General features: G+C 34.7%; 2 protein-coding genes across 2 annotated transcripts; one reads left to right on the top strand and one right to left on the bottom strand.

Moving 5' to 3' along the window:
• Positions 1-218: 218 nt before the first annotated feature.
• Positions 219-5,379, bottom strand: LOC132175876 (uncharacterized). Its single transcript, XM_059587957.2, has 5 exons — positions 4,793-5,379; positions 2,188-4,540; positions 1,279-1,339; positions 960-1,183; positions 219-480 (listed from the first exon to the last, which is right to left on the bottom strand). Exons 1-5 carry the CDS (start codon positions 4,905-4,907, stop codon positions 426-428), a joined length of 2,808 nt encoding a protein of 935 aa, XP_059443940.2. The 5' UTR covers positions 4,908-5,379; the 3' UTR covers positions 219-425.
• A 6,790-nt stretch (positions 5,380-12,169) lies between these two features.
• LOC148586832 (uncharacterized) lies at positions 12,170-15,985 on the top strand. The gene is made up of 5 exons (XM_088514357.1): positions 12,170-12,368; positions 12,482-12,645; positions 12,868-13,587; positions 14,319-14,462; positions 15,746-15,985. Exons 1-5 carry the CDS (start codon positions 12,170-12,172, stop codon positions 15,983-15,985), a joined length of 1,467 nt encoding a protein of 488 aa, XP_088370483.1.
• The last annotated feature ends 8,576 nt before the right edge of the window (positions 15,986-24,561 follow it).

Below are 24,561 nucleotides of genomic sequence, written 5' to 3'. Positions count from 1 at the left end.
AACTGCCAGATGCCTAGCTTTGGGGCAAACCAACTATAAAGATAAAGAGGTACCACTTGAGCAATTCTCCTCAGGTGTAAGAGGATGACGGACCCAGTAACCTCTCAAGAAACCCTTTTTTACAGTGTCTGAAGGATTCCAGTGGAAGCCACATGCTGAATGCTTGACATGAAAAATTCAATACCTTCTGCTGAATGCTCAACAAGGATTCAGCTACAGCAGACAATATGCTGGGTCTATTTAGCTTGTCCACAAGGAGATCCATATGGATGAACAAGAACATAGGTAATTTTGTGAAAAATTGAATTTTTACATACAAATGATTTTGGCCTTGCATCTTCCATAAGAACACAGCACCTACGGATATAAATACATACCAATAAGTAACCACAACTCAATATGGTCATCAAATTAAACATCACAAATCACATAACCCTTCTGGGAACTTTCATGCCAAATCCATGTCTTGCCTTCTGGACTCTGTTCAAAAAATTATCCACCGTCAATGAACACGATAAAGAAAGCAATTTATCATATCAAAAAAAAAAAAAACTTGATGCTTTTTATGGTACATTTATCTAACAAATCACATTCTATGGAACTGATAGCAATGAATTTAACATGTACTGAGAGGGAAAGTCATGGTGTATTAAGTGATGTGGCTAACTGGAAAGTAAAATCCAAGATTCATAAGTTCGAAAACACAATCTGATATGTGCTTTCAGGCCTTCTACATGGTGGGATATCAAAACATAACGGTTAGTATTAACCTGTGACAATCAAGAGAAAATGACTATGATATCATCAATTGTGTTAATGAACAAACCCCACACTTTTTCAGGATAATATAATTTTAAGTTAAAGAGTGTTGTTCTCTATTCTCAGATCTAGCTTTAGCATAGTCTCAGGACTTCAAGCATATGCTTCTAAGCAAATTGTAATTGAGCAGCAGGACTTACGTAGGGGCAAGTTTTCCCAGGCTTTTTAGTTCTTTGCCAGAGTCCTCATCTACAACTTTCCCAGAAATCTCAATAGTATAACATTTATCTCTTGTAGCTGGTAGTCCTCTGCTGACAAGTAGGTCCAGATCTCTCTCATTAAGCTCTCTCCCATTAACATACACACCTGTGTTTCCATCAGCACAATTTGTTGGCATGGGATATTTGAATTCTTCAATAAATGGCTGCAAAACAACAGATATTTTTATCTATAAATTCATAACATTAAATTCTCTCACCAAAGAAAGAACTTTATAAATCAAGAATTAAGAGAACTTACAGGAATTATGCCAAGGCAAGGTTGGCCCATCACACCCCAGAATCCAGCTTGGAAATCATACCTGGTGAAGACAAATGAAAGGAAATAATTAAAAAAATAAATAAATAAATAAATAAATAAAATAATAATAAATAAATAAATTTAAGTGTTTCAGCTAAATGACTAGTGGATAATGTCACAGAAATAAATATGACCTAAGTGTGTTTAATAAAAAAAAAATTGTTTGACCAAAGGATCTTGAAGCCGCCTTCAGATGATTGATTATATACTAAGACTACCAATTATATTCCTAAGTTCTCCCACAACCATGATAGGACCACAAAATAGTGCACGTTAATAGTGCTTGTTGAAACCACGGTTACTGTGGTCATAACGTCCAGCAAAATTATAAATCACACAAAATAATATAAGACCTAGTTGAGCCAATACTTAGACGCATAGGTTAACCACTGACTTGATTATGATACGCATGGCTTTCCATAAAGTGGTAGGGATTTTCGGGGCAAGATATCCCAGGGATACAACCGAGCTTTGGCTCAAATTTTCTCTTGTCTAGCATGAACAAGAGAGAATACAAGTCTCTCCACTCCAAATGCTAAGTATGTATAGAGACCTATTATATGGCCTTCATTTGTAAATACGCTATCAACTATGAAAGATATATGACAAGTATTCAATAACTTCATAACATTTAGCATTACTTGGTAAATGGGTTAGAGTTCACTAATGGATAGTAACTAAATATACATTTATAATATTAACTCCTGAATTTGAATTAACCAACAATGTTTGTGCTTTTGTGTCATCTACATGGCACCATTCACATATGTGCTATCAGCCAAGATATGCATGTTTTGGAAGATATATAAAGCTTTCAAACACCCGATTGAGATCGGTATTTAGACCTACCAATAATCTCCTGGCTGAATTGACCCAGCTAGCTTTTCAACCTTCTTAACCACACGGTCTGGTATGGGTTGCCCATTAACTAAAACATTAGGTCTTTCATTTTCCAGACTTTGAGCAGCCCTTGAGAATTCTCTAAGGCTCTTCTTGATGAAACCCACAAAGAATGATTCACTACCCTTGTCGATCTTGGGTTGATCCTTTTCCTTGCTCACCTCCGCAGAGTCATTAGATAAACTTGTATCAAGATAATCATTGCACGAAACTTCCGTTTTAGTTGTCATTGACACGTCTTTGACAGAATTTTGTCGAGAAGTGATCCTACTTAAAACCAACTTGTCTTGGTCCATGCGTTTACTGTTGTTTCCCTGCCCATATTTGCTCACTGCATGATCGGAAGGACAATAAGAATGATCACGTAAAGGTGAACCTGAAAGTGTTGGAGACAAGTCATCTCTTAAGGGCTGCTCAGCAGAGTGAGAAACATCTCCCTTGACAATCACAGTATCTGGGCTCTCCTCAGAAGAAGAAGAAATGGAAGATGAAGTGAGGCCCTGTCTTTTCTCAGATTCACTTAAGTTCAACCTCCAGTCTTCTGACTGTAAGTAGTGTCCATCATCTTTCAAATCAAACTTGCTACCAGAATTATCAAAATCATCAGAGCGGGAGTTGACGTTACCAGCATTCGAACAACCATGAGAACTTGGAGGGCTTTCATTTAATACCTCTTCACAACTGTCATCAGCCTCAGCAGATAATGGTTTGATTTCTTCAGGAGATATAATTAGCTTCTTATTCAAAATTTTAAACAAGATTATGGTTGAACAGCTTCCACATCGCAGTTTCTGCAGATTCTTCTCCATCATTATGAGCTTTCCAGGCAGTTTCAGCAACTCAAAGCAATTATAGCAAGTCATGAATGGGGCACCACCTGCTATAGGATGGCAAAGCCGTGTAGTCCCACGGGCTGCCACAACTCTTCTTGGACAAATCTGACCAAGACCATCAATGTCTGAGTCAAGGTCATCTGGCCATCTTGTGTACATTCGTGGATCCCGAGAGGTCGACTGATGAGGATTGGCAACTTGAGGATTATAACTTTGTGGCCCAAGATTGTCACGAAGGTAGAAATCGGAATTCATAGGGTCCTTCTGAATCCTTCTGTTGCTAAACACAGCGGGTGGAACTCTAGGGGGAACTTGCCAATTCTGGTTGAGGCAGCGCAAACAAGAGCATTTGGGCTGATGATGTAACTTTTCAGGTTGATATGAAGCGAAGGGATCTTGATTGAGTTCCATGTAGCGCCCTCGAAAGTATTCATGAGTTGGTCGTTGTGGATATTGACTGGATGGTTGATGGAGAGGCCTCCTTGTCATTTGTGGCTGATAAGGATCCTCATATGCAGGAAACTCATTCATGACATTCCTTGGAGGAGGATAGAAGTCCGGCATATCCATGTTATGTCGATTCATAACAGGAATAGTTTCATGAGTACGATTGAAGTAAGGGGGCCTTAGAACATGCTTAACCAGGGGAGAAGGCTGCATAGAAACATTATATATATCCTGGCCCCCATAAGGATCAGGCGGAGTCCTATCAACAGGGACGATTGGATTATTTTCCACATCACCAGATCTGCTAAGTTGATCCTTCAATTCATCCAACTTCCTGAGGAGTTCAGCTCGATTCTGTTCTAAATGTTCAACTCTGTTAGTCCCATCCTGGTCATCATCACCATGTTTCATCCGCCTGCCATAGCTATCAAATGATTCTGGCTTGTAATTTGAGGGTCCCTCGTCAGGATAACCAAAAGTTGGATATCCCCTCTGATCAGCAACTGTCCTGGAGTTTCTGTAAAATCCCCCAAACCCATCTCTTTCCACACCCAACTGCTCCATATTTGCCATTAATCTCGACGACCCAGCCGAATTCCTTAAACGGGCCAAGTTTCCTCCAGTACTCAAATGAGCAAACTCAGACCTATTCATGTTCATATCATGATCATCTCCACAAGCCCAATAGTCATCAGGGCGTTCGGACAGTCCTATATATCTATCAAGAAACCTAAGTTCTTTCTCTGTGCCATTGTGTTCAAGCCTTAAGCCCTTAACCTCTTCCCTAACATTTCTATCACTATCTATCAAAGCCTCTTTATTCTCTGCTTTTGATAAAGAATCACCAATCGAATTAACAGTTTTTCCTCCAAATACTCTCTCTTTCCACCTCGTATTCACTTCAATTCCATCACTACCACCCCCTTTCTCTGACAAACTCTCCAACATCTCAGAACCGCCTCTACCCCTCTTCTCATCAGATTTCTCCAAAACCCCAGCACTCCCCGGCGCTTTCTTCTTCGCTGTACCATTAAAAACAATAATTCAACCTCCCAAAATCTCCAAAACAATCTTCTAAAATTGCTTTTGAAATCATAAAAATGTAAAAAGAAACACCACAAAGAAAGAAACTTTGACATGTCTGTCTTAAATTTCCAACCTTTTTTTTTTTTTGGCTTACTTTGATTTCCCAGCAACCAAACGAAAAGAGGGAGGGAAGAAAACAGAAATACTCAGATAAATAAAAGAAAAAGAGAAGAAAAAGAAAAGCGTACCTCGGAGAACAGCACCACAACCACCACACTGGTAAACAGAGAAGTCAGGGAGCTCTTGTAAGAGGTTTTCACACTTAGGGCAGCGAACCAACCGAACTTTGGACACCTCAGCCATTACTAAGCATCAGAATCGAAGTCCCTGAACTAGAACACCAACCAAAATCATCAAAACCTCGAAACCCAAAAAACCTCTTACATTGGAAACCTCAAAAAAACTTACAAAACCACAACAAGTTCTCCTTCAACATCATCATATTTTCAGAAAGAAAATCTACGAAATACCCAGATAAGTTTACACAGAGTATTAGAAGCAAAAAGTGAAATTACATAAACGACATTGTGTACAACTACTCTGGGCTTCGCAGTTGGCTTTCGAAACCCCCACTTTTTCCTCCCAAACGAACAAGAAATACTAACAAAATTCTTTCATTTTTTTTTTTATCAATTTCCCTACAGAGAGAGGGATCTGAGAATCTACGGTTCCCAAGAAAGGGTACGTTTGGAGGGAAGGACCAGAGTTTGGCTGGTTTGGAAAAGCACATGTATTGTGTAATGTGAACAAGCTGGTTTTGGAGAAAGCAAAAGCAATGGCTAACATTGCCAGTTGGTCAAGAAGAAATCAACGGTTTTAAGTTGAGCTTCATTTGGAGATATATACAAAAGTGGAATATTATTGAAATGACTCCCAAACCAATAGGAATTTGGTTAATATTTTAGGACTTTAAACTTTAAAAAGGAAGATAATGCTAATGAATCTTTATTTTTGTTGTTACCCCAATATAATTTTATTATAATTGGGCATTTTGACTTTGAAGACAAAGCAGAAAATTAATTATTTATTAGTACATTTTTAAAAATTAAAAATTTGTATTTTTCAAATCGCATGTAAGATTGTGTGTTTTTTAATCGTGTTGTAATTTTTTTTTTTTTGTGTTCTTCTAATTCCGGTGGAGTAAGTTTTTTTTTATTTTTTAAAAAATAATATTTGCATAAAATCAAGAAAATATCACGAAAAACCGTGACGTCTCTCTTAAAGATTTAATCGCAGCATTAAAAAACAAAATTACGGTTTGACTTAAAGCTAAACTGCATTTTAAAAAATTACTTTTTTAAATCATATGATAATTATGCATAATATGAATACAGACATGTTCCAACTTCCAACACAAGAGGAAAAAACTTTTCATTGATTTATATGAAAAACCGTGTTGGGTCGATGACTTTTGACTTTGTCAACCGTCTGTTATATAACATCAGACAGTAACCCATGAAAACGACATCTCAGAGTAAGGCTGGGTCGAAGCCTTTTCTTTTTTCATCGTTTGTTTTCATATGCAAATGCTGGTTTTAAGATTGTTCTAAGAATCTAACCTCATATTATTATTACGTAGAAAAAAAAAGTCATGGCATTGGCTTCCATGTATTGGCTGTCCCAGCTTTCGTAATCACAAGGGTCATCAATCATCATCATCATCCTCTTTGTCGTATAGGCCCTAGAGATGAGAAATTATTCCATATATCATTGTAGCTTTCATTTGTTTCTGAGTTTCTCTATGCGGCAGAAAAATAAAATAAAATAAAATTTTTTTAAATGAGTTGTAGAAATTTTTTTAATCTAGTGTTTATGACCTAAACCCGATAACTTTGTGTTGTGTTCGTATTAAATTCATGGGTCGTGTCAAAATTATCAATCTTACCTAAAGGTGGCCACGCGCCACCTCAAATGTGGCTGGAGTGGCTCGTGGACTACCTCAGCCACCCTGGGGGTGGCCTGCGAGCCACCCCTAAGCTATGGGGGTGGCCATGCGTCACCCCAAATGGGCGAGGGTGGCAGCGAGCCACCCCCACCTCCTCTAGGGTGGCTTCTACTCTCCCACTTGAGTGGTTGCCCTTCTAATTTTGTTTTTAAAAAATAATAATAATAATAATTAATTTTTTAACTTAGATTTGTTATAATCCATTGTGGTTGTGTTTTTTTCCTAAGCTTAAGTTTAGTATGTTAAGCTTATGTAGCAACTTCTGATAGGTGGCACAAACATGCCCTTTTGTACCACAATCCCATAGAAATTGTATTCTTATAAGTGTGAAGGAAAGTATCACTTCTTGAGTTACCTTTTAAAGTTGAGAGAAATCCAATACTATTAGAGCTCAAGTTCAACCAACAAATCTCCGCCTGATAGTCCACGGAAAAAATAAGTTTCTACTCCTGCCGCCATGTGAGGGAGAGATTGTTGGGGTTATTCCACATCAATTGTGGAAGAGATTGGTAGTCAGTTTATAAGTGTGATAAAAAACACCACCTCTTAAGGTAGTTTTTGGATTGAGAGAGGCCTAAGACCACTTAACATTAATACGTTAAAATTTCTGACAATTCAATTTTTTAAATAATTTTATCTTTTCATTAATTAGCTTTACCAGAATTGTTCAACTTTTAAATTGATCATTTACGTCACTTTTTCTATCTAAATTTTTAACGGTATATGATTAGCCACCTCGGAGGTTCCACCTTATTACAATTGGGTGGTCAATCAAACCATTAGATTCGTTGAACAATTATTTGTTCATAAAAAATGAATACACAAATAATAATAATAATAAAAGCCTAAGAAAAAAGATACATAAATAAATAAATTTGTTGAGAAGGAGATGATGACGGTTGTAATAGAAATAATTAAAGTTGCCAACAGTAACTGATGAAAGGGAAGGCGGGAGAGGCCCCTTTCTTCAAAACAAATAAATATGGTGACCCTCTTTAAAAAATTCTAGTGCAAGTGCAATGCAATCCCTCTAAAGTTAAATTAAATTCTTAATTTCGTTCCGTGTTTTGAAAGCATAGTGAACCTCTCAACCTCTCAACTCCTACCAAGAAGTAAAAGGGGTGGGTACCTTTGCTAGTAGGTTAAGAAGGCGGTCTTCATGATCTCCTCATTCTTTTCTTTTTTTTATAATTTTTTTCTCTTTAGTCTTTTTTTTTTTACTTCTTTTATGAACATAATAAATAATTTATTCTTTTAACTGTTCAAATTTAATTTTACTATCTCTCTTAAAAATTTAAAATTAAATTTGAGCCGTTAAAAAAATTATAAAAAAGAATCCCTCTAATTTATTTTACAACCAAATCCAAAAGTAAATAAATAAATTGATAGAAGGTTTGATTTTAAAATTAGGCAAATTTTAAGAAGCTAATTGATTAAATTGAAATCGCATATATCTCAAAAATTAAATTTATTTCGCAAAAAGAAAACAAAAACATATGGTAGTAGATATATTATAATCACCCTTCATATGAGAGTTATTATTCTCTAGTTCATTCTAATAAAATTGTATGATATAATACAAAATCCGATGCAATGCAACTTTAGATTTCGTTAAACAGTATGGTCCAAGTGCTTTATCAACTCTTTACGTTTATATCTCAAGTTTTTAATGATTAAATACTCATCATAAGCTTCCTTAGCTTTTATATATATATATTTTTTTTAAGGAAAACTTTACTTAATACCTTGTTGATTTTTCATCATTTTTTAATTATCTTTTTAAATTTTAAAAACTCTCAATTTAATATATCGAACTTTTAATTTTTTACAATGTCACCCCTTCGTTATATTTTTTCGATTAAATTATAACTGGGGTATCAAAATTATAAAAATAATCCACTTTTTTTTTAAAAAAAAAAAAAAAAAAAAAATTACTTGCAAAGATTACGAAATTTGTAAAAATACTCATGGTATTTAATTAAAAGACATAACTGATAAATGACATTATAAAAAATTAGAAATTTCATACAAGAAATTAAGAATTTATATATATATAAATTTTAGATAGATGACAATTTGTTTTTTTGTATTACATTTAATGGAGGTTGTTAATGCAATGGAAATGATCCGGTTAGTCAAAATAAGAGGATAAGTCTTAAAAATTATAAAGACCATTTTGCCCTCTTATATTGTACTAACTGATTCTTCTCTATTTCTTTTAAAATTTAGATGATCATATTTTCTTGTTAAACAAGTGCGAAAACTTACCTACATCTCACATTAATTGCCCATAAAATAGAAGCAGGTAATTACATAATTTTGATTTCTAACAACTTGTTGTTTGAATTGTAAACGATTCATAATAAATATAAAAGACTTCCTATGGAACTTATTTCTTCCAACAAGTGGATGGGTTATGCAAAACTTGTTCGGACTGATAAACTTTATAGAGGCTCTCTCACATTTACTACTTTTTTTCAAAAGCCAAAAATAGATATTATATTTCTGAATTTCGACCGGGTCGGTGGGGTCGGAATTTGATAATAAGGTTTGAAATTTACAGATTCCAACCTGATGGTTACAGACCCGAATTTTAAAAGCTCATAAGCCTTCTCTCAAAAGCCAAAAATAAACCCTAAGAATCACGTCCTTTAGCCTAGGTTTTTGCAACTTGTTCTCTCGAACTTTATTCTTCCTTTTCTACGGGCTACAATGCCAACGAGCGCAATGCCTTCCCCGGTCTTTAGTCTTTTATGTATTTCTTGAGTATGGAAGAAGCATATATATATATATATATATGACACATTTAAAGACTAGATTAAAGAAATCTTTCTATAACCCAATTTTTTTTTTTTTTTAAAAAAAAAAAAAAAAATCTATCTTCTCATTAATTAGCTCGACCAGAATTGTTAGACTTTTAAATTGATCATTTCTGTCACTTTTTCCACCTTATTAATAATGGCATGTTTGGAATTGCGTTTGAGAGGCTTAAAAATGATTTTAACACTCAAAAAGTCTGTTTGAAGAAAAAAAATATTCATTTGGTAAAAAAATTAAAAAGCCCTTTTAAGGGTCCAAGAAGCTTAAAAATCTATTTTAAATGTCCAAAAAGCCTAAAAATGACTAAAAAACACTTTTGACAAACTTTAAAATGAAACTTTTGTTCAAAAGCTCTTTTTGACTTAAAAGTTTTCTTTCTCAAACGCAATCTCAAACAAGATCTAAATGGTCAACCAACCCACTAGATTCGTTAAAAAATTAATTTTTTATTATGTTAATAAAAAATGAAAACACACAATAACAAAGCCAAAAAATAAAGCATAAGAAGAAAGATAAATAAATTTGTTGAGGTGGAGTTAATGGTTATAAAAGGTGCCTCTGTCATCCATCCTCTTTTATCGTACCTCTTGATAGAGAGGATCAAAGTTGCTAACAAAAACGAATCAAAGGGAAGGTGGGAGGCCCCTTCTTTCAAAAGAAATATATATATATATATATATATATATATATATATATATATATATATGGTCATTATAATAAATTTTTCAAAAACTATATATATATATATAGTTTTTGAAAAATTTATTATAATGACCCTCTTTAAAAAAAAAAATAGTGCAAGTGCAATCCACTCCCTCTAAAGTTAAATTAAATTATTTAGTCTCTGTTTTTTATTTGTTTATTTTACTTTTTTATATATTTTTTCTTCTTTTATGAACATAATGAATAATTTAAATTTTTTAACTAATCAAATTTTAATTTTAATTTTTTTTAACTGGTCAAATTTAATTTTATTATCTCTCTTTCTCATTATAAACTTGAAAATAAATTCAAACCGTTCAAAAAAATTATAAAAAATCTCCTATAGTCTATTTTACAGCCAAATCCAAAAGAAAAAAAAATGGTAATTGACCTATATATTATATTCGAATTTCATATGAATTATCATTCTCTAGTTTATTCTAATGAAATTGTATGATATATATGATAACAATATCAACATTACTCTTCGTAATACAAAATCTGATGATACGGTTTTCTCTCTAGGCGGTGTGAAGCTAGAGGAGAAGAACTTGTTTTCCAAGTCTGCTAAGACTGTGGAAGATTGTTGAGAATTTGTTTTACTAGAGATTGTAGTTTGTAGAGTCAGCATGGCTGGGGATATCACTAAGCTTTGGGAGAATTTTAATCTTATGGAGGAGAGCACGTTTGTTGCTGTACGGGAGGAAAAGCTTGAAGATTTTTCAATGAAAGGGTGGGATTGTCTGGTAGGCAAGTTGATTGCTGATAGGGTCGTTGGGAAGGAAACTATTCGTTCATCAATTATCTAAAAGTGGAAACCGATGGATTCTTTATCCTTCAAGGTTCTAGGGGAGAATTTATTTCTTATTGAGTTTGAGCATTTCTGGGATAAGTCCAGAGTTATGGAGGGTGACCATGGATTTTCGAAGGTAACTGCTTCTCGGTGGCTGAGTTTGATGGTCTAATACCCCCTACCCAGATGGATTTTGATATGGTGGGTTTTTGGATTCACATGTACAATCTTCCTTTGGTGTGCATGGGGGAGGGAAACAGGGCGGTCTCTTGTTTTTACTGTAGGGTTTGTCGAGGAAGTTGATACTGATGTTGACGGTTTCAGGTGGGCGCGAATATTTAAGGGTTAAAATTTGGATTAATTTGATAAAGCCTCTGGCATAAGGGAGAACGCTCAAGTTGAAAAATTGTACCATTTGGATCAAATTCCAGTATGAAAGGGTTCCCCAATTCTATTTTAGTTGTGGAGTGATCACGCATGGGTTCACAGGGTGTACTAAATGTGAGATCAGACGAACACCGGGAGTCGAGATGAAGCATGAATATGGGCCATGGTTGCGTGTTCCTCCTGCTAGAAGGTGGCCTGACGGTAACAAAGGAGGCTGGGGTGGTGATGAGCATGTCAAGTGGGACCGGAGTGAGCAGGATAGCGGTGGTACTAAGTCTTCGACACTGAAGAGTCCAGGATATATGGGCCAAACCACGGGGGAACAACCACAAAGGACTAGTTCTATGGAAAGCAGTTACGTGATGTTAGTGGACACGTCTATGATGGAGGGCAGTTACGTGAGCATGGTGAACACATTGCGGGTCGGAGTGGGTTAGTGGCAGTTTCTACGCAGCAATTGGTTCAAGAATCTCTTGGAGTGAATTTTGGCATTTTTGACCTTGAAGTGGAGGGACACTTGCATGCTACTCACAGTAAATACGTACGGCAGAAAATAGTGGAACCAACTCATGAAGTCCTCTCGGTTGAACTGGATAAGGAGGGACATTTAGCTATGCCCATGCAGCCCATGCAACATGAACTTGAGGCCACGGTACTATTGAAGAATGATGGGCCAATATCTAAAGGTGAAGCCCAAGCAAAAGGTAAAAATCGTGCTTGGAAGAAGTGTGCTTGTCACAAGCATGGGAATGAGGTGGATTCTGGTTTGGCTAGTTCTCTTGGAAAAAGAACAGCTGATGGCCTAGGAGTTGTGGAGTATTCTGGAAGCAGGAGGAAAGAGGGTAAGAATATTGTTTCTACAATTATATTGGATGATGATGTTTTGGCGGTGGCTGCTTCAGAGCCCCGCCATCACCAATGAGTGTCTTAAGTTGGAACTATCGAGGGCTTAGGAACGTTCGGATAGTTCGAGACCTTCGCCATATGATAAAGGATAAGAAACCCTTGATGGTTTTCTTGATGGAAACCAAACTTAGAGCTGGAAAGATGGAATTTTTAAGAGTACAATTGGGATATGGAAGTGTGTTTGTTGTTGACAGTATTGGTTGCAGTGGGGGTCTGACTTTACTATGGAGGGAGGAGGTGTGTGTCGACATACAAAACTACAGTCGACTGCACATTAATGTTGTGGTAAATTTGGAGATTGTTAGCATCCATGAAAATTTATAGGGTTCTACGGACATCCTAAAGTAGGCAAACGGAAGGAATCTTGGAGTCTTCTTAAACTGTTGTGTTCTTTTACGCCTGAAGCACGGTTGTGCGTCAGAGATTTCAATGAAATTGCTGAGGATTCTGAAAAATTTGGGACAGTTCGTAGATCTTTGTGGCAGATGGTTGATTTTTAGAAAGCTTTGGATTATACACATCTCAAAGATCTCAATTTTGAGGGAGCGAAGTTCACTTAGCTTAATATGAGAGACGGATCTCATTTTATAAAAGAAAGATTGGACAGAGCCTTGGGCAACTAAGGTTGGCTTGATTACTACCAGGCGGAGAGGGTTTAGGTGTTAGCTACCTGCACATCCGACCATGCTCCTGTTTTTATCACTTTTCAGCGCATAGCTCAGCAACGAAGGGCCTATAGATTCAGATATGCGGCAGCGTGGGGTAAACAATTGGCATGTAAAGAAGTTATCAAGAGGGAGTGGCGTCCTAAGAATCCCCAAATTGTGACGTGGAAGAAAGTGGTGGGAAAGCTTGATCGCAGTAAGAGGGCTTTTACAACTTGTCACCGTGAACATAAATGCCCAACTGAGAGTTCCATTGCAAAAAAAACGGAGAAGTTGTGGTTGCTTCAGGAGGAGGAGGGAGTGTCAGACTTGAATCAATTGAGTATTCTCCAATTTAAGGTGGCAAATCTTGCGGAGCATCAAGATCTTAAGTGGAGACAGCTTGCCAAAGAACACTGGTTGTTGCATGGAGATCAAAATATAAGCTATTTTCACGCGAGTGTGACTCAAAGGAGGCGGGCCAATCAGATTACATGCATTGTGGATGAGGATGGGGTAGAATGTTTAATGCCAGTTCTGATTGAAGAAGCTTTCTTGGACTATGTTAGGAATATTTTTTATACATCCAATCCTAGTGGTTTGCAGGATTGTCTAGCGGGGTTCCAAATGAAAGTGACCGATATGATGAACAACCAATTACTTAAGGAGCCTTCAGCTAATGAGTTTAGTTTGGCTTTGGCTCAAATGGCCCCATTGAAAGCACCCGGCCCTAATGGGTTTCTTGAGTGTTTTTATCTTGATAATTGGGCTTCTGTGGGTCCCGAGGTATGTAAAGCTTCATTTGAGTTTTTTAATTCTTATATATTGGATGCATCTATGAACTTTACATATATTGATATTATCCCGAAAAAAACCCAATCCTACTAGAGTGACTGATTTTAGGCCCATAAGTTTATGTAACGTGGGTTATAAAATCATCTCCAAGGTTTTAGCTAACCGTCTAAAGACTATTTTGCCTATTATTATTTCCCAAAACCAAAGCGCCTTTATTCCAGGATAGCTGATTTCTGATAATGTTTTGGTGGCATACGAGAGTCTTCATTCCATGCCTACTCGGATGTGGGGTAAGGACATGGCCCTCAAGCTTGATATGAGCAAGGCATATGATGGTGTGGAGTAAGTGTTTTTGGAGGAGGTAATGAAGAGGATGGGTTTTGCTACGAGGTGGCTATGACTTGCATGTTATGAAATGTCTGACCACAGTTACTTATTCTGTTATTATTAATGGAAGTCCGGTGGGTTGTATTCGCCCAACACGAGGTATTACGCAGGGAGACCCTCTATCTCCTTACTTATTTATTTTGTGTGCAGAGGTTCTTAGTTTCCAGCTCCATCAGGCAGCACAAAATGAATATCTTTGGGGGGAGGGGGTCCCAACCTCTCCAAGAGGTCCCAAATTGAACCACTTATTTTTTGCTGATGATAGCCTTCTCTTTTGTAAGGATAATTCTTAGGATTCACAACGGCTTGTGTTTGTTTTGGAAATTTATGAACAGGCGTCGGGGCAAAGGTTGAACAGAGATAAGACGACAGTATTTTTTAGCAGAAATACTAGTGCGGAGACTCGGGCTCTTCTTCTAAACCTGACAGGTGTTCCATCCTCACAACGGTATGATAAGTATTTGGGGTTGCCGACTTTGGTTGGCAAATCCCGTGTTAGGGAGTTTCAACATATTACAGACAGGGTCCTAAAATGAGCCTTAGATTGGAAGGTGAAGTTTTTCTCACAAGCTAGGAAAGAAATTCTTATCAAAGCTATTCTTCAAGCTATCCCTACTTATAGTATGAGTATTTTCTTGCTACCTAAGAAGTTATGCAATGATCTAAATGGTATTATGCAACGTTTTTGGTGTGGGCATAAGAATGATGAGAAGAAGATACACTGGATGAGATGGGACAAGATGGGTTGCTCAAAGAATTAAGGAGGTCTAGGGTTTAGGAATATTCATAGTTTTAACAAAGCTCTCCTAGCTAAACAAGGTTGGCATTTATTGCAGAATCCTGACAATTTATTTGGGCAAATTATCAAAGCCAAATACTATCCCCATTGTACTTTTCTAGAAGCACAAAAGGGTACTAGGGGGTCTTTTGTTTGGAGAAGTATTTTTGAGGCTTGGGATTTGCTTATGGAGGGATTGTTTTGGCTCATTGGTGATGGGAAGAGGGTTAAGATATGGGGTGATAAGTGGGTCCCCCAACCTACCACGTTTATGACTCAGTCCCCATGTACTATTCTCCCTGTTGATGCTAAAGTTTCTGAGCTTATTGATCTAATTGGGGGAGGGGGGCGTGTGGAATGTTCCACTGATTAAGTCTATTTTCAATGAGGAGGAAGCTACACTCATCTGTAATTTACCACTTAGTAGGTATAACCAGCAGGATAAGTTGATCTAGAGGGCTGCAAATTCTGGTATTTTCACAACCCGTACTGCATATTTTAAATAATAAGAAATCTTTGCTCACGGCGGAAGGGTCCCATTCCTTGGATCATGAGCCTTCTTGGAAGGAGATTTGGCGTCTTCAAGTCTCCAATTCTGTGAAAATGTTTTTGTGGCGAGCTTGTAAGAATATATTGCCTACTAAAGAAAATTTATTTTGGAGGGGGGTTCTCAAGGAGGCCGTTTGTATTTTCTGCTCTCAAGAGGTTGAAACAACGAGACACGTTTTGTAGGATTGTCTAGCAGCTCGGGACATTTGGGGGGCTTGTGATAGGAAATTTCAGAAGGCACAATTTGCTAGGTCTAATTTCCACGAAATATGGGAAGCTTTGATTTAGCGGTGTAGTCCAGAGGAGTTGGCATTTTCGGTCATCATAGCAAGGAGCATATGGTTTAGACGAAATACTGTTGTGCATGGAGGTGTTTTTTCTCACCCAAATAGCCTTGTCCAAGATGCAAAATCATCTCTTCATCTGTATTGGTAGGTTAAGCAATCAAATGTTGAAAATGGGAATGGGGCTGATGTAGAATCTCTGGCGTGTTGGCAGCCTCCATCGGTTGGAATATTCAAAGTCAATTGGGATGTTGGTTTTAATCCCAAATTGTTGCGGATGGGAGCTAGGGCTGTTGTTCGTGATGACCATGGGAGGGCTCATGCAGCCCAAAGCAAAACATTGAGTTCGTATCAGGAGCCAGTGGTTGGTGAAGCATTAGCGGCATTATAAGCGGTGGAATTTAGCCGGGATCTTGGGCAGTGTTTGCCTAAGGAACGAAGTGGTACTGTAGATGTACTGAAAAGCCCTCTCCTATTTTCAAAAACATCAAATCCCCTCCCACACTCCAATAACCTGTAGTGAAATTTATTCTTATCTAACCAAACCACCGAACCACCCCCTCCTAACTCCTCTTTCTCTGTCAACAAGAAATAAAAATAAAAAATAAAAAAATAAAAATAAAAATAAATAATAAAAAAAACTGCATCTACAGCTTCTTCTCCTAGTAGGCTTCTCCCACAACTCATCTTTCTCTTTCAACGAAAAAGAAAAAAAAAAAACAAAAACAAAACAAAACAAAACAAAACTGCATCTACAACTTCTTCTTCTAATAGGCTTCTCCCACAACTCCTCTTTCTCTCCTCTTTCTCTTTCAACGAAAAAGAAAAAAACAAAAACAAAACTGCATCTACAGCTTCTTGTTTTAGTAGGCTTCTCCTACAACTCTTCTTTCCCTTTCAACGAAAAAGAAAAAAAAAAAAAACAAAACTGCATCTATAGCTTCTTCTTCTAGTAGGCTTCTCCCACAACTCCTCTTTCTCTTTCAACGAAAAAGAAAAAAAGAAGAAAAAAAAAAAAAAAAAACTGCATCTATAGCTTCTTCTTCTAGTAGGCTTATCCCACAACTCCTCTTTCTCTCCTCGTTCTCTTTCAACGAAAAAGAAAAAGAAAAAAAACAAAACTGCATCTACAACTTCTTCTTTTAGTAGGCTTCTTCCACAACTCCTCTTTCTCTTTCAACGAAAAAGAAAAAGAAAAAGAAATTAAAAACAAAAACAAAAACAAAACTGCATCTACAGCTTCTTCTTCTAGTAGGCTTCTCCAACAACTTATCTTTCTCTCCTCTTTCCCTTTCAACGAAAAACCAAAAAAAAAAAAAAAAAAAAAAATTGCATCTATAGCTTCTTCTTCTAGTAGGCTTCTCCCACAACTCATCTTTCTCTTTCACCGAAAAGAAAAAAAAAATAAAACAAAACTGCATCTACAGCTTCTTCTTCTAGTAGGCTTCTCCTACAACTCATCTTTCTCTCCTCTTTCCCTTTCAACGAAAAAGAAAAAAAAAAAAATTGCATCTACAGCTTCTTCTTCTAGTAGGCTTCTCCCATAACTCATCTTTCTCTTTCAACGAAAAGAAAAGAAAAAAAACAAAACAAAACTGCATCTACAACTTCTTCTTCTAGTAGGCTTCTCCCACAGCTCCTCTTTCTCTTTGTACGAACTCCTCTTTCTCTTTCAACGAAAAAAAAAGAACAAAACAAAACAAAACTGCACCTACAACTTCTTCTAGTAGGCTTCTCCCACAACTCCTCTTTCTGTTTCAGCGAAAAAAAAAAAAAAAAAAAAAAATCAAAACTGCATCTACAGCTTCTTCTTCTAGTAGGCTTCTCTCACAACTCTTTCTCTTTCAACGAAAAAGAAAAAATAAAATAAAACAAAACTGCATCTACAGCTTCTTCTAGTAGGCTTCTCCCACAACTCCTCTTTCTCTTTCAATGAAAAAAATAAATAAAAATAAAATAAAATAAAATTCACTATAGGTTATTGGGGTGTGGGAGGGGATTTGATGGTTTTGAAAACAGGAGAGGGCTTTTCAGTACATCTACAGTACCGGTACTGTAGCTGGAACAGTACCGTTCCAGCTATAGTACCGCTCCATTCCTTAGGCAAACACTGCCTTGGTTTACAAGATATTACTTTGGAGGGCGACTCTTTGCAGGTGGTTAACGTGATCCTAGAGCATGAAGATAGTTGGTGTAGGTTTGGGGAGATTGAGGTTGACATTAAACTGGTTCTGGGTTCTTTTAGAAGCTGGGATATTAAGCATGTAAAACGGTCTCAAAATAACGCATCTCATGGTTTAGCCAAGGAGTCCGTTAAGGAAGTGATGGATAAGGTCTGGATGGAATAAATTACATTGTGTATCTTTAACACTATCTTTTCAGCACAGTTTGCTTTGTTTGTTTAGAGTTTTATACTCTAAATTTGATATTTTAATGAAGATTATCAACCTTTTTTTTAAAAAAAAAAAATCCGATGCAATTAATGTAACTTTAGATTTCATTAAACAATATGGCCGAAGTGCTTTACGAACTCTTTACGTTTATATCTCAAGTTTTTTATGATTAAAGACCTATCATAAGCTTCCTTAAGTTTTATATTTTTTTTAAAAGGGAAATTTCACTTAATTTTTTTTTATATATAATTTTCATTATTTTTATAATTATTATTTTTTTAAAATTAAAAAAAAACTCTTAATTTAATTTATCAAACTTCTTTTCTATTAAATTTTTCTTTAAATCATAACAGATGAGTATCAAATTATGAAAATACTTGTTAAGATTCAAGTCTTGGTTATGATTTAATAAAATTTGTAAAAATATTCATGTTTGAATCTTTGCTATTTTTTTTTTTATATATATATAAAACATTGATATTTTGAAATTTTCGATCAAATTTAACAAAAAAAACCTAACTAATGGATAACATTAAAAAAACAATTAGAAGTTAAATACACTAAATTATAATTTTTTTTAAGTTTTAGAGAAAATATTGCAAAAATAGGAAAATTCAGAAAAATTAAATAAAGTTTCCCGTACTTTGGAGAAGCAAGTCAGAAGGAATTTTTTTTTTTTGGTTCTTTCTCGAATCTGAAGATTGATAGGTTGACAAAGAATAGTTGACGTCCCAATCTGACAAGTCTAACCAGCTTGTACTTTTAATTATGCCTATGAGGAGGATTGGAGGAATATATATATATATATATAATCTGAGATTTTAAACTAAATCACAATTTTAGAGTGTTTGGGATTGCGATTTTAAAAATGCAAATTTTAAAATCGCAAAAAAATTTGCGATTTCCATAAGCTGATTAGAGGGTGCTTATTTGAAAAAATGCAAATTTAAAACAAAATCACGATTTCTATTAAAAAGATATTTGGCGCAATAATTACCTTTTTTATAACGGGAATGAAAAAAACACCAAGAATACCCACCTAAAATATATTAAAACCTTTTTTTTTTTTTTTTTTTCATCCTCTCTGTCTTGTTCATCCTTATTGGTAATTTGGTCATGTAACCGCAATTATATGCTAATGTTATCCAAACACTCAATTAATAAAAAAAATAATTTTTAGTATGTTTTACCAAACGCTTGTACGATTTTAAAAACACACTTTTTAAAAACGCAATTTTTAAAATCACACTTATTAAAATCGCACTTCCAAACGGACCCTTAGGAAATTTATTTGCATTCTACTAAAAATAATGTAATTATTAAAATACAAGCAATGAATTTCATAATTTTGATTTCTAATAATTTACTGTCTGAATTACTAATAATTCATATAGTAAATATAAAAGAGTCCTCATGAGACCGACTTCGTCCAATAAGTGGATAGGTTATACAAAACCCATTGAGACAAGTTAAACCATATATAAAGTCATTCATATTTAATACCTAAATTGCTTAGTCCAAACATAAAAAATTGACCGTGCCTTCACATAATTAGTAACTTTTATGTATTATTACTATTATTATTATTTAAAAAAAAAAAATAGGCAAAAGTGTCTGATCTAAAAGTCAACACAAATGTTGTCGCAAGACAAGTCGCCACGCGGCATTGAAGATATTTGTTCTAAGTTTTTCTTTCTGTCCACGTGATATTTATTATTTATTATTATTATTATTATTATTATTTTTTGTGGGTGATATTTATTCTAGGCATGTCAGTGACATGGACTTTGCCGACATGGTACACTTTTCAGTTTTCAAACAGTTCGTTATGTCATTGCTTTGCATGATTACATCATTGGTAGTGTAACTAGTGTTTTATGGTGTTTAATAAAAATTTAAGGAAAAAATTTACGTAACACCCTCAAATTATCATCTAATTGATAATTTCTCTTCTAATTTTTAATTATAATAATGTCCCTCTCAAACTACCAAAAATTATCAATGTTCTTCCCAATGACGAAACTACCCTTAATAAAATAAAAACAAAAAATAATAAAACTTTTAGAAAAAAAAAAAAAAAACTAAAACTAATTAAAAAAAAAATCCAAAGGGTAGAAAATTAAAAATTAAAAAATTTCGATTTTTTTTGTTATAAAAATTTCTTTTTTTATTTTGTTTTATAAATTTTTTAAAATAAAATTTTCAGTTTAAAAAAAATATATATATTCGTTTTTTTTAAAACAATATTCTTATAAAAAAAATTAAAAATTTTCGTTTAAAAACTAATTTTTTTTTAAAAAAAATAAAATTGTTCTTTTGAAATTAAATTTTTTTTAAAATTTATAAGTGTATTTTTGTCTTATTAAGAAATATATAAAGGCATTTTGATCTTTTCGTTAGTCTTGAGGGGATATTAGCAATGTTTTAGTAGTTTAGAGAGAACATTGTTACAATTAAAAGTTTGAGGACATTGTCAATTGGGTAGTAGTTTAAGGAGGTTATGTGAACTTTACTCAAAATTTAATTTGTTGGTGAGCCTATAGTTTAATAGTATTTTAAATTTACCAAGAAACATTCAAGGAATGATGTATCGTGAATATAACATTTGTAGGAAAAAAAATTTTGATTTTTTTTTTTTTTAAAAGAAAAACAAGTATATATATTATAGCTTATACCTAACAACTATCATATGATAGATGATTGTTGGCACAAGTTTGTAGAGTTTTAATCAGGCCCATTAGAATATACTTTGGGCCCAATGAGTAGACTTGTGTTGATTCATGGTGCTATGGGTAATAAAATGGGTCATTTTCAAGCAGCCCAGTGGACATGTTTTGGGCTCAAACCCACTTAACATTGGTTCTCTTGGTGCTTTCCCCTTCTTTTCTCATAAACACAGCTGATTGCCTATGCATATTTTGGCGAGTAATGGTGGACATTCATTCTTGTGTTTTTTCGTATTCTTTAAAATTGATATAACTTTTAAAATTGTTATTGAATTTGTAATAAATTATTATTGAATTTTTGATCAAATAATAATTTTAAAAGTTATATCAATTTTTGAGAGACATGGAAATGATGTTTAGCATTACTCTATTTCGGTGATCTTTTTACTTGCCCTCTAGGCTTCTTCTTGTAATGACTAGAGGCCCATACCCATCCATTCGAATTTTTAGTAATTTGGGCAAATATGCCAAATAATATAAGAGACCCCATTTGAGATTTACATGTTTGAGAGTTTGTTTGGGATTGCGTTTAAAAAATAGAGATTTTAAGTAAAAAAACGCTTTTTGGCAAAAGCTTCATTTTTAAGTTTTTGCAAAAAATGCATTTTGGCAATTTTTAGAATAATAAAAAAAAGGTACTTTTAGAATTTTTTACCAAATATGTCAGCTTTTATTTGGCACGAATTTTTAGGTGATAGGCCTCGTTTGGTTCGCGAAATGTTTAGTCTATTAAAAAATGAATAGTTATTACTATGAATAGAATAGTGTAGAATAGGGATCCGGATCCTATCTGGTCCATTTTGGACTAAAGAATATCCAATTAATGATCAAGATCTCTAATCTGTCTCATTATATATATATATATATATTAAAAATAATTAAAAAACAAAATAATAAAAAATTAAAAAATAAAGGGATGGCCGGTCACCCCAATTGGGGCTGGGAGTGGCTTCAGCCACCCTAGACGCCGGTTTCGGCCACCCCCATGGCCCTTTGGGGTTTGGCCCGGTATATATATATATATTTGGCTCTTGGCGGGGGTGGCCGATCCACCCCCAAGGGCCATGAGCCACCCCAAACCGGCCCTTGGAGGTGGCCGAAAAAATCAATATTCTATTTTTTTTTTTTTTGATTTGGCCTTTGGGGGTGCTCCAGCCACCCCCAATGGGGTGCTCGGCCACCCCTTTATTTTTTATACGTTTTTAATTTTTAATTATTTTTAAAAATATATAATATTTTATTATTATTATTTTTTTTATTAAGGGGAGAGATGTCCTATTTATGACCTTAGGATCTAAAGAGATCCTGACCATTAACTGGATGTTCTCCAGTCCAAAATAGACTGGAGATGATCATTTTCAATAGAATATCTATTCATATTCCTTAGTTTAGTAACAACACATATACAAAAATTGGAATTAAATCAAAATTACGAAATACTACAAAAATTACAACCACCCAATCGACCACCCATTGGGGTGGTTGGCCACCCACAAAAGCGGCCGGGGGTGGCCTTGACCACCGCAAAATGCGATGGGGGTGGTCGTACCACCCCCGACCTCTTCTGTGTGTGGCCAACCACCCCAATGGGCTGATCACCCCATGGGTGGTCAAGCCACCCATTTTATTTTTCATATTTTTCATTTCTTTTATTTTGTTTTAAGTTTAAATTTTTTTAAAAAAACTATATAGGTATTTTTGAAAAATGTATTCCATTATTTAAGGATTAACTAAGCCACTCATATTTGAGTAGCTTAGCTAATCCTGTGTGTATGTGATTAATAGTCATATAAGAATAAACTATTCTCAGGAATAGTGTTACCAAACAAATGAATAGTTATACCTAAGATTAGTTAGTCTATTTCAAGAGTCTATTTCACAAATTAAACGGAGCTTAAAAGTATTTTTTAAGCTCTCTAATACAATTTCAAATAGGCCCAAAGTAGGTAGATGGATCAGTTTAAAATTTATTTAGGCAGGTAAAGTTCATAAAGAATCTCTCACATTACCAATTCATTTGGACAAATAAATAGGGTGAATCCTTATCGTTATCCCTTGGTCCCCTTCCTTTGTTTGATTAAGTTTTTTTTTTTTTTTTGTAACACTTTGTTTGATAAAGTTCATTTGCACTTACGACTTGCTCTTTAGAAGGATAAAAGAATGAAAGCATATAGTATGGGATCTCATAATTCAACTTCATTTGTATACATATAGGTATACAAGATTATAAATATGAATGTTCGATGTGGTGTATAAAACTAACTATTTAAGCCCAAAACTCTCTCATTTTTTTTTTTTTTTTTCTAAAAAAAATAAAAATAAAAATGGGACTTCATTCTATCATAAGAAACATGAAGAAAACTTTTTTTTTTTGGACAATTACAATAGTTTTGATAAAAGTGGGACTATTCTCCATCCAAATTTGTTCTAAACCCCGATGAAAAGCTGTTTGTGCAAGACGATAAGTTGCTTCATTGGCCTCCTTCCAAACATGCCCTACAAACCATGATTGGAGTCTCTGTAGATTAATTCGGGTATCCACAATCAATTGTCCGCACCAACTCGGCTCAACTTTCTTGTCTTATTCAACACGCTGAACTCACATATTAGCATGCGATGAGTTAGATATAAAGTACTTTCTAATAACAATTTTTTTTTTTTAAAAAAAAAAGGGTAAATTTCCTTATTGATTTCCCATATTGTAAATCTCAAAAATTTATTTGAAATAAAAAGATATGACACAAAGTTTAGCCTTTTCAAAATTATAAAGTAAAAAAAAAAAAAAAAAAATTACAAGCAGAAAAACAGCAATCCCTTCATATATATATATATGAAGGGATCTATCAACTATATCTATAAAATTACCAGCCTTCTGCTCTGCAAGAATCTATCAACTATAGCCATCAATCACGTACCCCTTCATATTCTCAATAGATATTCTTCACGTTTAAACCTTTCTTCCTGCAGAAACCGACTCTGCTGCAGAAAATTACAGAAAATGTCCTTCTGAGTCTCTTGGCCATCTCGTTCATTTCCACGTTCATCCCCCTTTTCCTCAAGTTATTCTCGACAGATATGGATCTCGATTCCCGAAGACCATTTTCTGAGCTTGATAATGATGTAGTTGGTGAAACTGTAAAGCGTCCAGAGCCACAGAAAAGTGGCAAGGCCATCATGTTCCGCTCAAGAAGATGACCAAGTGAAGCTATTTCATATGAATCATATAAAGAACTCCCACAATCCCACAGGATAGCAGCCTTTTCTTCTTCTTCTTCTTCTTCTTCTTCTTCTCTCTTCTTCATTTGTGCATCGCCAATCGCCATATGCTTTCTTGATCTTTATTATAAAGAGTCACTAAGTTTTCAATTATTACTATTTTTTTTTGAAAGCTATATTTGTTAGGTGATAAAAGAAGAGATGATGTCACCTGAAACTGTTTTTGATAACTATAATATAAGTTTAACTGTGCTAAATATAAGTTTCTTAAAAAGTTAAGCTGATAATTAGGGAGATAAGCTTAAGATTCCAACTTTTAACACCTTTATTCTATTACTATATTAAGAGTGTGTTTAATACTGCGATTTCCCAGAACCCGTGTGGGTGGGATGGGATTAAATCAATCATTCATCATATACGTCTTTTTCTTCTTCTGTGAGGTAAAAAGTGCAATTTTAAACTAAATCGCAAAAAATATATGGTTTTAGAAGTAATACTAGAATGAGGACTAGAATTCTTTTAAATGTGATGTAGCTTTTAAAATCATTAATAGATCAAAATTTAATAATGATCATCTCAAATTTAATGAGATGATTTAAAAGTCGTATTATATTTAGGAGGATTCAAGGAAG

Source organism: Corylus avellana, chromosome 3 (genome assembly GCF_965113065.1).
Source record: "Corylus avellana chromosome 3, dhCorAvel1.hap1.2, whole genome shotgun sequence".
In the NCBI taxonomy this organism is placed as follows: domain Eukaryota; kingdom Viridiplantae; phylum Streptophyta; class Magnoliopsida; order Fagales; family Betulaceae; genus Corylus; species Corylus avellana.
The sequence above is the reverse complement of the archived record's forward strand: the minus strand, read 5'-3'. Positions and strand labels throughout refer to the sequence as shown.

Bases quoted from the DNA above. Each gene is read 5' to 3' on its own strand.
- LOC132175876 (XM_059587957.2), bottom strand. From the start codon at position 4,907: ATGGCTGAGGTGTCCAAAGTTCGGTTGGTTCGCTGCCCTAAGTGTGAA. The intron at 4,541-4,792 runs GTACGCTTTTCT...TTAATGGTACAG, and splicing joins TTGTGGTGCTGTTCTCCGAG to CGAAGAAGAAAGCGCCGGGG. The intron at 1,340-2,187 runs GTAGGTCTAAAT...TGTCTTCACCAG, and splicing joins ATTCAGCCAGGAGATTATTG to GTATGATTTCCAAGCTGGAT.
- LOC148586832 (XM_088514357.1), top strand. From the start codon at position 12,170: ATGAGTGTCTTAAGTTGGAACTATCGAGGGCTTAGGAACGTTCGGATA. The intron at 12,369-12,481 runs GTCTGACTTTAC...GAAAATTTATAG, and splicing joins CAGTATTGGTTGCAGTGGGG to GGTTCTACGGACATCCTAAA. The intron at 13,588-14,318 runs GTATGTAAAGCT...ATTTATGAACAG, and splicing joins GGGCTTCTGTGGGTCCCGAG to GCGTCGGGGCAAAGGTTGAA.